This window comes from Rhincodon typus, chromosome 14, assembly GCF_021869965.1.
Source record: "Rhincodon typus isolate 14 chromosome 14, sRhiTyp1.1, whole genome shotgun sequence".
NCBI lineage: Eukaryota > Metazoa > Chordata > Chondrichthyes > Orectolobiformes > Rhincodontidae > Rhincodon > Rhincodon typus.
Window position 1 is genome coordinate 37,713,169 of NC_063345.1, and position 13,342 is coordinate 37,726,510.

At 38.6% G+C, this 13,342-nt stretch overlaps 1 protein-coding gene across 11 annotated transcripts in view; it reads right to left on the reverse strand.

Annotated features, from left to right (window-relative positions):
- The window catches only part of taf1 (TAF1 RNA polymerase II, TATA box binding protein (TBP)-associated factor), a 137,444-nt gene that overhangs the window by 74,342 nt on the left and 49,760 nt on the right, over window positions 1-13,342 (reverse strand). For all 11 annotated transcript variants that reach the window (XR_007263628.1, XM_048605021.1, XM_048605016.1 and 8 more), the window contains 4 exons: window positions 9,035-9,208; window positions 3,075-3,248; window positions 2,729-2,833; window positions 1,456-1,656 (listed from right to left, as the gene is read on the reverse strand). Coding sequence is in view for 10 of the 11 variants with exons in the window: in XM_048605021.1 (XP_048460978.1) it covers window positions 1,456-1,656; window positions 2,729-2,833; window positions 3,075-3,248; window positions 9,035-9,208 (654 nt within the window). In the remaining variant the exon portion in view is untranslated. The remainder of the gene's footprint in view (window positions 1-1,455; window positions 1,657-2,728; window positions 2,834-3,074; window positions 3,249-9,034; window positions 9,209-13,342) is intronic.

Sequence of the window (13,342 nt, forward strand, 5' to 3'; positions counted from 1 at the left end):
GTCTGGTTCACTAATGCCCTTTACAGAATCTACCATCCCTACTTAAGCAGGCCTACATTTGACTCCAGATTCTCAGCAATATAAAAACAAAGTACCACAGATGTTGGAGATCTGAAACAGAAGCAAACTGGAGAACTCAGTGGGTCTAGCAGCATCTATGGTGAGGAAAACATATATGACTTTTCTGTGGAACTCTTTAGTTCTATGCAGTAACAATTCTGTGGTGATGTGTTCCTGGATTTTCAGCAGGTATTTGGTAAGGTTCCACACTGGAGGTTAGTAAACAAAAATTAGAGTACACAAGATTTGTCGTTCTCTACTATTGTGGTTTGAGAATTGGTTAACAACTGAAAGCAAATTAGGAATAAACCACTCATTCTTAGAATGGAAGGCTGTTACTTGTGAGGTACCACAAGGATCAATGCTAGGGCACAGCTGTTTAGAATGCATACATATGTATGATTTGGATGTGGAGACTAATTGTGATATTTCGAAATTTGTTGATGACACCAAACTAAGTGGGTTTGCAAACTGAGAGAAAGATGCAAGGAGGCTTCAAACAGATTTTAATAGGCTAAGTGAATGGACAAGAACATGCAAATGGAATACCTTGCAGACTTTTCTAAACACTTTTCAAAATACTTTGATACTTTGATAGAAAAAAACTGAAAGACATTATTTATTAAAAAGGTCCAAAGAGACCTGGTACTTGGTCATGAGCAGTAAAAGCTTGTATGTAGGTGCAGCAAGCAATTAAGAAGGCAAATGGTTATTGGCCTTCATTTCAAGGGGATTTCAGCATAGAAGTAAAGATGCCTTGTTAGAGTTATATAGAGCCTTGATGAGACCACACCTGGAGTACTGTGTACAGTTTGGGTTCCTTATCTACGGAAGGATATACTTGCCATAGGTGGTGTGCAACAGAGGTTCACCAGAATAATCCCTGCGGTAGCAGGACTGTTTCATGAATAAAGAGTAAGTAAACTGGATCTTTATGGTCCAGAATTCTGAAGAATGAGAGATAATGTTATTGAAACCTACAAAATTTTCACAGGGCATGACAGGATAGATGTGAATAGGATGATTCCCCTGGCTGGGGAGTCAAGAACCACAGGATATCATCTCAGAGTAAGGCACAGGTCATTTAAGGCCGAGATGAAGAGAAATTCTTTCACTCAAGAGGGTGGTGAATCTTTGGAATGTTCTATCCCAGACAGATGTGGAAGCTCGATAATTAAGCAGGTTCAAGACAGAAATCAATAGATTTCTGGAGACATGTAACATCAAGGAATATGGAGATAGTGTAATAGAGTGGCATTAAAGTAGATAATCAGCCATGATTTAATTAAATGGTAGAGACTACTCCTGTTTCTACAGTTCTAACAAGGACATAGATATCAAACTGAATAAAGCGTGTTAATTTAAAATTAACCTAGCCATTAATAGTACACATACCTGAAGAAAGTCTCGTACATGTGTGTTAGCACGCTTTGAGTTTGGACCAGGCACTTCATAGAGTGGACACTGCTGGCCTACAACAAAAATATCAACCAATTCTCTGATATGGTATGCTTGACGAGTTCGGATTATCAGAAAATCTGTTTCTGGCATCTTATGGAGGTATATTGGACAGCGAAAGAGGTTGTTTTCAAATGCCTGTTAAAAAAGGAAACACTTCAACAAAAGCTCAAATTTTTTCTTCTATTTAGATTTCAGAGACTTTTCTTCTTAAGACTTGTTTAATTTGAAGCCAAAATAAAAAGCATCAAAATACAGGATGTCTTCAAGGTTAAACGAAGAAAACAGACAGAGATAAGTCAGGTAGTCAAGGTACCAGATTTAAGATTTTAAAAACATTTTACAGCAGGGAAACTTGCAATAACAACGGATTGCAACTGTTCAAGGAAACAACTCATTATCATCTTCTCAATGGCAACTACGGTAGTCAATAACACCCACATCCCATGGAGGAAGAAACAAGTGTTAAAGAGTTCACAGAATTATTCTAAAGTGCAGGCATGTCATTCGGAACTAGGACTTATGTAAAACTAAAGCCTGGTTATGCACAACATTAAAGAAAGCAAGGTTTAGAGGGACAGTGTCTCACAACTCCTTCACTTTGGTGACATCATATTCATCTTATAAAAGGATGAACAAATGAGAAAAACATAGATATTAAAAGCAAAGGAAACAACAAACTAAAGCCTGCATCTTTTGTCCCTTCAGAGTGATTATTTTATTTCAAACATTAACATTTACTGCATCATTGAAAACAATTCTGCCTTCCTGATCATTGACCCTTTCTGTTTTAATGTAGGTTTCATCTATTCACTGCTCTTCCCAGTTTTCAAATTTTTTTCCTAAAGCCTTTTTTACTTAATATAGAAAAACCGCTGATTTGACCAATTTGCATTGAATTTGGACAGATATATTAACCAAAAGGAATTAACTAACTTCTTCCTAATACACAGAACTGCAGCACAGGCAGTTTTTCCCAAATCCTCCACTTAATTCCTTAAAAAGCGGCTTCCAAATTTAGATGTACACCCTGTCAATGAAAATAGACTAATAGGAAAGACTGTCAGCACTGACCTGTCTATATAACTGGAGGTAAACCTATGTGCTAAAAACTGATGATAAAGAAAAAGTTTTAAAAAACTATCAGTATGCTTCCACATTGTCAGGTCTTCTTTTATGTGCCTGCCTACTTCCATAACATGGGTCCTACCTGCAATAACTGTCCTGGATGCAAGGATCCAAGGAATGGAGATGTGTGGCAATAAACAGTCTCGCCATATTTACAATCCGGTGCGCCGGGATCCTTGCCTGGTTTCTGTAATAGAATATTTGAAGACTAAATGAATGACACTTGCCCCTAGACGCATGATTTCAAACTCACAAATATTTAAACATGAATTGAAGTATAAGCTGTCACATTTAATCAAGGATCAGCTTGCTATACACTGGTTTGTATCAAGGTTATTTGTCCATTGTACAATTGATCAGCTTAATACTTAATTGTAGTCCTAAAAATCTTTACTATAAAATATTTGTTTAAAATAAGTTTAACTCACCCTCTTGTAGTAGTTTTTGATTTTGGTTGCCATGCCAACTTGCATCATAAGCGGTGGATATTCTTCACTGTACTCAGCGAGAATAAGGTCACCATCTTTACCTGTCAGATCCTGAGGAGTTCGCATAAAGAACATCTCTCCACCACCAGAAGCTTGACGTTCCTGTTCACGCATCTAAGAATTAAAATATATGTATGTCATCACCTAATCGACTCTATACAACAGGCATAGTACTGTACAAATACCCAAAATATACAAGAGCACAGTATTGTGTAGGATGTTAAAAAAAAACTGAAGACATTTCTGCCAATGAATTAATACTACAAGCTCCTTTCACCAGCTATTGTTGGCTCCTGATACCTCTTCCATCAAAAAGTCAGACTAATTGCATCGTTGGCATGATGTATGTGTTTATTCCTCAACATACCTAACAATAAATATCCATCCAAACATGAGAAATCTTGTGGGTTAAGGAAGCATTCCATGGCGTAATTGTGAAATTTACTACATTCATCAACTCAAATTTCACCCCTGTACAATTCTCAGCACTACAATTTATGAAGATTCAGAAAGGATTTACAAAAGGCTGAGGGATGAGGGACTTCGATTACATGGATAGGTTGTAAAAGCTAAGTTTTTATGCCTCAGAGAAAGTCGAAAAGAGATTTTATATAGGTATTCAAATGAGGTGGCGTCTGGACACTGTAGAAAAAGAGAAAAAATCCTCTGATTGGCAGAATAACTGACAACCGGATTAACAAAAAAAAATGAAGGATAAACATACCAAAGAAGGAATGAGGAAAAAAAAAATTTAGGCTGCAAATGGTTAGATTTTGTAACGCATAGATTGTGGTATCAGCAGATTGGATCTCAGTTGTCAAAACAGACTAGATAATTCACTGAAACAAAAATAAACTGCAGCATGCTGGTGAAAGTGAGAGGGCTTGGGACTACCTGAATTGCTCCTGCAGAGAAATCCACTGACTCAACTGGAAACAAAATGGCCCTGTTTTACACTGTAACCATCCCACGATTCTACTGAAAGACAGCCAAGGGTGGTCGGCTGGAACAAGATCAATAAATGAGCAATACTACAAGATAGGACACGAGTGGCAGAGTTTTGCTAATGTTAAAATTTGTGTATGATCAATCTTTGCAAAATTTTGGTTGGAGAGATCGAGTTTTCAGGCAGTAAAGGTATAGATGAATAATTCAGGAGCAGAGGCACTCAAGTAAGAATATTGATCGGTGATGGTAGAATATAGATAGGATACATATTTCTAGTTCAGTTAAACTTCAAACAACACACCAATGTTCCTCCATCACTGGAATGAGTTTGAATAAAAAGCTAAGGATTGATCTAGAATTGAAGGCAGCCCCATGTAGCTTCCAATCAAGAACAGAGTGGCTTCAGTTTTACCAGCATTAAACTGGAACAAAGTTCTTGCTTATCCACCACTTGATATCAGATAAGCATTCAAAGGATATCAAAGTCAAAATTGAGAAATGAAAGATAAAATTAGCCATAACGTATAAAATTACAGATGGGTGTCATGACGGCAAGGAATAAAGAGCATGCCAGAAGTAACCATGACAGAGGACAGAGAGAGAGGTAATTTCAGGCCGTGTTCTGGCTACATTAGGACAGGTATGAGTAGAGCCAGCAAACTGCAATCTCTAAAAAGTGGATCACAGAAGAACACAGACGCTGAACAGCTATCTGCACTCACAGAAATGAAGACATCATAAGTCCAGCCGAGACCAGACTTGGGTCGAAACAGACAAGCAGAGGAGGACTAGAGAACTTTTAGAATTCTCTTAACTCTTCAATATGATCCTGGAGTAGATCTGGCTGCTGAGAAAGGAGATGATATTTTAATTGACTAGCTGAACTAGTCAAACCTGACTGTGGCATGTGCTTAAACCTGCAATTTTTGTGTGAGCATGCAGAGGTGGGAATTGCACAAAGCAGTTGGTATGGATTACAAAATTAAAAGATGAAGCCAAGAAAGCTACTGAGCTAGAATTAAAATATCTCTGGAACAAAAACAAAGATGCTGGAAAAGCTCAGCAGGTCTGGCAGCATCCGTGAAGTAAAAAACAGAGTTAACGTTTCGGATCCGGTGACCCTTCCTCAGGATATCTCTGGAGTTGAGAAGTAACTGGGAAAAAGTTGAAGGTTAGAAAGGTGCAGGCGCAGTAGTTACATTCAAGCAAGACAAGGGCAAGTACCTGTACATGTCTCAGAAGATGTCTTTTGACTATTGATAATCTAATAAATAGTCAAAACCTCAGGCTTGGAAAGATATGATAGTCATTGCAGTATGACAATGAGTGGGAACTAGATATTGCAAGTTGAAATAACAAAACATGAATTCACTTTGCAAAGCTGCCAAAACAATAGAAAAGTAGATTTTCTGAAGAAGGGTCTCGACCCGAAACGTCAGCTTTCCTGCTCCTCTGATGCTGCTTGGCCTGCTGTGTTCATCCAGCTCTACACCGTGTTATCTCGGATTCTCCATCATCAGCAGTTCCTACTATCTCAGAAAAGTAGAACTCTATTGTTTACTGCCCTTCGATTCTCAAGTGAGAATTTAGAAGGACAGAATGTGGTAGTGCAAGACGGAGAGACTTGAATGAAGGAAGCAAGCAGAAATGCTAGAATTGGTGGAGATACAAAACAGAGATGAGAATTACATCATTGTCCTGGCAGTTTGGCCAAAGAATACAAAGAAACCAGAAGATGAACATAACAGATTCAATGGGAGGAAAACAGTCAACATCAGTCGATCAGATTTCAATCAGGCAGAGTTATCAACAGATTCTCTGAAAAGTGGATGATAGAGAAGTTCTTGATTACAAGGCAAAGACATTTGGTTGGTAGGGTAATCTGAACTGATTTGCTGTTGGAGGGGCAAAGGTCTGAAGTGAACAGCAGCTGGAGCATGCACGGAATGGAATTCCTGTTAGTATTTGGGATTGAGCAGTTGCTATTGCTGCTCCAATAAAACCATGAGTACTAAAACTGACATGGCAGTAAATACCTAATTTGGAGCAGAAGAAAGTCGTAGGCTCACCCAGCAGATACCTCAGCTTGGGCTGTGAGCAAGAAATGAATGGATTCAACGACTGAGGGAAATATTACACAAAGTGTTATTATTAGTGATGATGTGGTAAGAAAGAAGGGAACAGAAAGAAGTCCCTGAAACCAACAGAGAAAGGATAGATGGGAGACAAAGTCAAGGAGAACAACTAAACGGAACTGCTGGGGACAAACACAGAGAATGCTGAGAAATCACCTCTGGAGAATTTTCAAACCAGACTCCAAATGTTAAATTTTTCTTTCATCACAAATGCCACCAAACCTGCTGAGTTTCTCCAGCATTGTCTGCGTTTGTTTCAGATTTCCAGAATTGGATTACAAGAAATAGGTACAGGAGTAGGTTGATTAGCCCCTCACGCCTGCTCTGACATCAACAGGATCATAGCTAATCTGACATTTCTCATGTCCACATTCCTGCATTTTCCCCATAACCCTTGATTTCTCTATCGAGCAGGAATCTCTCTATTGCAGCCTTCAATATATCCAAGGATTCTGCTCCCACAGCTCTCTGTAGCAGGGAGTTCCAAAGTCTCTCAACCCTCACAGAAGAAATTCCTCCTCATCTCAGTCTTTAAGTAGTGGCTATTTATCCTGAGACTATGCCCTCTGCTCTTAGACTCTTGAGGGGAAACGTCCTCTTAGGACTTGCCCTGTCAAGTCACTTAAGAATTCTATATGTTTCAATGTGATCGCCTCTTACTCTTCTGAACTCCAATGTGTTGAGTACCAACGTGTTTAGGCTTTATTCCTAAGATAATCCCTCCATACTGGGGATCATCCAAGTGAACCTTCACTGAACTGCCTTCAATGAAATTATATCTTTCCTTAAATAAGGGGACCAAAACTGTTCACAGTTTTTAAACGTGGTTTCATTTTGTACAGTTGCAGTACGAGTTGCCTACACTCGTACATCAAACCCCTTGAAATAAGGGCCATTATTCCATGAGCCTTCCCAATTACCAGTGTGCTAGCCTTCTGCGTTCCATGCATAAGTACTCTGACATCCTTTTGTGTTACACCCTTTTCAAGTTTGTGTCTGTTTAAATAATACATTGTTCTTCTGTTCTACCTCCAAAATGAACATCTTCACATTTTCCTACATTATACTTCATTTGCCAACTTATTGCCCATTTACTTAACCAATCAATACCTCTCTGTAAAGTATTTGCATTCCTCTTGTAATGTGTCTTTCCACATGTCTGTACCTGCAGTATTTTGCCTTTATAAAACATGTAGGGGAACTTGTATCCAGAACTGCAATGAATATGTGTGCAAATAGATGGAGAACCAATCTTAACATATGTTCTCAACAGGAGACCATGAGGAGGTTTTAAGGACATTGATTACATTTTCAAATTGCTCGTAATATGATTTAATGTTGATTTTCTTATCACTTTATATATAATGATGACTGGGAATACTGATTATCTTTCTTGAACAACTGAAGGATTTAGCAGAGTTACAACCCTGTCAAGGACAAAGATTCACTCTCATTTTGGTATACGTTTGGAGGCATTTGTTCAGAGACAGCCAGCTGCCATAGTGAATGAAGGATGGTGTATTGCTGGTCCAGCCACTGCTCTGTTTTTCAGCACTTCATAATACTGAGATGTGGATTTCCAGAAGTAGTGAATGTTGCTCTTGCAAACAGCTTGTTTGTTTCTAATGACTATTTTTGCAAAACATTGTTTGGTTTTGAAATGCTAGTTCAATGACCAATTAAGAATTTGCTAGTCAGTTCTTGTAATGCTGTAATGGGCTTCCTAGAACTAAATACAGTTGCACAGGTGAATTGACTTCAGGCAGTCAGTCATTCTGACAGACAGCAGAAGGGTGCTCTTGTGGTGCAACGGTATTATTCCCTACCTCTGGACCAACAGATTCCAGTTTAAGTCCCACCTGCTTCAGAGTTGTCTAATACATCTCTGCATAGGTTGATTAGATAAATAGGTGACAGACATTATAAGGGCTATTGTAGCACAGTGGTGGTGTCCCTACCTCTGAGTGAGAAGACCTGTGGTCAAGACCCACCTACTGCTGAGCTGTGTAATAACATCCCTGCACAGGTTGATTAGAAAATACCGGCAGACATGAGAGTGGAATCCATTTGCTACCTAGGGTTGCAGTTGAAGTAAAAATCTGTTTCACCTGAAATAATGGCACTACATTTCTGGACACCAGGAACACTGGTTTATGATTGTATGAGCAACAAATATGCCTCAACTGACCAATCCTGCTTTTGTATCATCCAGTTAATTTACAACAAAATTCAAATTGAACAATTCAACTGGTTTGGTGTTTCAGCAAGATTTCAAAGGCAAAAAGCAGGACTCCACTTTAAGACTGAGACACTGCAAATAATGGATACTTAATTACTTGTCTAATTAGTAAAGATGATTTGATAGTCATGTGGAAGCCACTGACCATTTTAACATTGTATGTTACTTATTCACATAACTTCCCTATTTATCATAGCAGCGATGGTACTTATACATTTACAAATAACAAAAGAATTCATTTGAAACTAGTTGCTTGCTTTCCACGTCTTCAGTGAATAAATGCAATAATTCAGAATCCTGCAAAAGACAGCAAAAACATTTGTTTCTAACAGATGTACAAGACAAATTTGTGAAACCATAAAGATCCTGAATACATTTAAATGTTGGTAATAGATCAATTCATCCTGCTCAATGTATTTGCCAAAGTTAACCAAGTCTTAGCATAAATCATATAATATTTGGAAATAAACTCTCTTAAAAGAACTATTCCTGAGTGGAGAACCCCAGAAGCAACAAGACTGACAACAAGAATTACAATAACTAAATATACACTATGCATGACTAAAGGAGATCTTTACCTTGGCTTTTTTCTTGATATGTTTCAGCAGTGGGTACACAGAATGAGGTCCTGGCTGTGACAACGCTCCAAAAGAATATTTCTTCAGTGTTGGCCGGTGGAATTGCCTGAGTTTCATTGGTCCCATATGAGTTGGGAAAAATGGCTGTCGAAGTTCCACAGCAGGAATAGAATGCTGCAACAGAAACATTGTTCAGTCAATGTGGCTAAAAATAAACACAGTTCAAAGTTACACTCAACACACAGCACCCAGCAATAACAGACTGACATAGAAATAAAATAGCTCTGAAAAATACCAATCATCAATGTCTATCTGTTCTTTCTAAAAGGTAAAGATTCCTAATTAGGCAGGTCTTAGGTACTTACCTCCCATTTCAAGCAGCTACTACATATTTCTCTCCAAGATCCTTGCTTCATCTTTTATTTCCACTATCACAGGGATACTTATGGAAATAAAGAATGAAATGAAGACAGTGCCTCTCAAATACTGCATTAAGCAACCTTTCATGTTCAGTGTTTTAATCTTCACTCAGTTCCCCTTGATCTCTGCTGTATTCATCGCTCATCTGCATTCCCCAAACCTCTCCCTCCACAAGAACTCCGGCACTTGTGCACAGCCACCTCCCCAACCTCACCATTCTGAATTTTTGCAGAGAAAGCCAGTTCTGATGACACAAATTTAACGACTCGTTTCCAACACCATCACCTGTTCGTTTTGATGATGATTCGTGCTGGACTCGAAACATCAACTCTGTTTCTCTCTCCACAGGTGTTGTCTGTGGAGAAACTGTGTTTCTCAGCAGTTATATTTCGGATTTCCATAAATCACAATATTTTGCTTTTTCCTGCCATCTTCTTCATAAACCCTGGGAAGATTTTCCCTAATTCACTTAAAACTGACATTTTCAATATTTCAACTGCTCAACCTTTAGCATATCATTGGCTACAGAACTTCTGGAAGCACTGATCTGCAGATCCCTTCTCTTAATCTCCACCAAAATGAACTTGTCTGAAGCAAACTTTCCTCTCAGCAGGGGCTTCACATTTGCTCCCTCAAGTCCAAGGAGATTAAATTTGAATGTGTTTGATGTAAATCTGGTTTGACCATCCATCATTAGATCTAACTGGGACCCATAAACTAGATTTCACTCTTTTCACTGAAACACTCCACTACTCCAGAGTCATTGGAAGTAAAAATAATATCCAGCACTTCTTTTGGCTCGACAGCTCTCGCCTCCGTTCTTCCATATCTCCTTCACCCTAACCACCAGCATTCATGGATATCGTCGTCACCAGACTCAGACCATTCATTTGGCTGTCTTTGCCACATTCTTCTCTGATTCACTCTGTCTTTGCAAATTGATGCCTCATCTCTGATGTCTCTTTCTTCCTCAAATAGCCTTGAGAAATGTCCCACATCTGCAGACGTCATTCCCACAACTCATTAACTGAATCTCTGCAATCAGATTTCCATCTGTCACAACATCATTACTTCCAAAGAGTCCTCAAGGATCCAGCCACTTCTTTCTCAACTACATTTGTCGTTAGGCAATCCTGAGATATGGGGCCAGCTTCCAACTCTACGTACATGATTCCCACATTAATCATTTCTCTCAATTTTGTGTTCAAATTCCTCTTATTGCTGTAATCTTTTCAATCCCAAAAACCACCAATGACTACTCAGTCTCCCACCATGGAACTCTAATAATTTGTGATAAATGCTGTAATTTGCTGAGGTCCCGTTCTAGAATTCCCTTCTAAAGCCCTCAGCACTCCTTAAAACTAACTTGTTTGACAAAACATTAGTCCCCCTTCATTGTACCTTCTTCTCTCATTCAACATTTCTTTCTTTTTGATTGTGCACATGAAACATCTTGGGACATCTTTCTATGTTAAAGGTGCTATATATATGCACATTCTTATTCTTGTTGGGTGTAAACTGACCTGTCCCAGTGCCTTAAGGGCTTCCTCCCTCTCTTCAAATGTTTTAGTTTTCCACATAGTCCCATACTATTACCCAGATATCTTGTTTGTTGGATAAACAATAATCCCACATTCTTCTTTTGTGACGCGTGATGAACTCATTTGAAGATTCTCCTTTAGCTGATCTTCTACAAACTCTTGGTCTTGAGAAAATAGAAATCATAGAAGTTACAGCACAAAAGGAGACCATTCAGTCCATTAAACCCATGTCAATGCTAGTTCTTCAACCAGAACTATCTACTCTAATCTCATTTTCCTATTCTTCTCCCATATCACATATTGTTCCTTTTTAAATACTTAGAAAATTTGCTTTTTTAAACTTCCGTGCTTCACAAGTCCATTACTGTTCGAAGTCTGAAGAAACACAAACCTGTTTTATATTTAGGGATCTCTTCCCCACAAAAATAAATATTCCTGCCTCTTTGCACATGGCTTCAGCAGTTCACAATGGGGCAATGTGTAACAATGGCAAATTTTACCTTCCCTTAAACTTCTGTCTTATGCTCCTCTCAAAACATCACATGTTCTGCAATTCATCCTTCTCAATTCCCCACTTACAGTCCTCAGTGTTTACCATTGCAGAGATTTCTTCTCATCCCTCTTCCAATGGTCTCTGGATTATGACTCTTCATCCTTGTCGATTTCAACTTGTGTAAACTGCCCTGTCTCCTCAGATTTTCTATCACCTAAATGTTCCAAGTCACATTCTCTCCATTCATCTTACTACCTTACACAACCTCTATATCTCAGAGATCTTAATCATTGATGAAGTTCTCTCACCACTTCTTCATTTCTCGTCCCACTTTCATTCCCCTACATCTCTCCACTCCCATTAGCATTACTCTGTATTTTTGGAAAAATCTCTCTTCTAGCTCTCCCACAAGTTTACTCCAAAACTCTCAATTTTCTCTTATCTTAACTTTCATATATCAGAACACCTCTGCTCCTGCTCCCGCTCCCTCGGATCTGTTTTAAATGTCTCTAACCTCGGCAAATCACTCACCATTTTCTATTCCTTCCACTTTCTCTAGTAGAGTAACTGGTTGACTACCTAGATTGAAAGGCTACAAATTCAAAGACAAAGGCACATGACTAATTTTTGATATTCATTACTCAAATTAAACTTGAATAACTCTTCTCAGTTAGGGTTATGTGATGACCTGGGGGCTTATTGCTGGACTAATAATTCAGAGACCCAAGTAATGTTCTAGGGTTCAAATCCCACCATGGTAGATGATGGAATTTGCTTTTTAATTCAACAGAATTTGGGAATTAACATTTTAATGATGACTTTGAAGTCATTGTCAACTGTCATAAACACTGATCTGGTTTACAAATTTCCTTTAAGAAAGGAAAGTGTCGTTGTTATCTGGTATAGCCTACATGCGACTCCAGACACTCAGCAATGTGGGTAATTCTTAGCCACCCTGTAAAATGGTCTAGCAAATCATTCCTAACCCTAATCCTTTCACAGCTTGTAGCTACTCCAGCAGGTCTTCACAAGGCTATGGTACAATTTTGAAAAGCATGACAAACATGCCAGTCCGTGGGAAAGCTGCAACATTCTATAGAACCAGCACGTCTAGTTCCTATACAAATTTTGAGGAACCCTTTTGTAAAATGCTAGTGGATTGCGGAGGATCTTTACTGTAAAGGAAAGTGGGGTACCAGTAATATCCTCTATCACAGCTGTGGCTCCTTGATTCCTAGAGGAATCCTTACCCTTAAGAATAAACATTGTTAAGGTTATGGTAGAAGAACCCAGTTCTTCACTCAATATGCACTGGAGGCAGTTCACAGCAAGTTTACCAGACAAGGGGTGAATTGTTTTATAAGATAAGGTTGGACTGGCTAGGCTTGTATCTGTTGGGAATTTAACTGAGTAAGAGAAGACTTGATTGGAACATACAAGATCCTTGGGGTCTTGACAGGGTAGGTTTGGAGAGATGCTTCCTCTTATGGGAGAATCTAGAATGAGGTATAAATCTTTAATTGGATCATTCATTTGGTATAGATGAGGCAAAATTTTATTTCACAGAGTCTGGAGCCTTTGGAACTCTCTTCCTCAAAAGGTGCTAGAAGCAAAGTCTTTGAATATATTTGAAGCAAAGAAATTAAGCAAGTGGATAAAAAGGTTACTGGGACAGGTGGGAATGTGGATTTGTGATTACAATCAGATCAACCATGATCTTATACAAAGACAGAGCAGGCTTGAGGGACTGAAAGGCCTACACCAGCTCGTTATTCATTTATCTTTGCAATATCTCATCTACATCAAGTTTTAAACAAATATATCAAGGGTAAATTGGCTAAGATAGATTGAGAA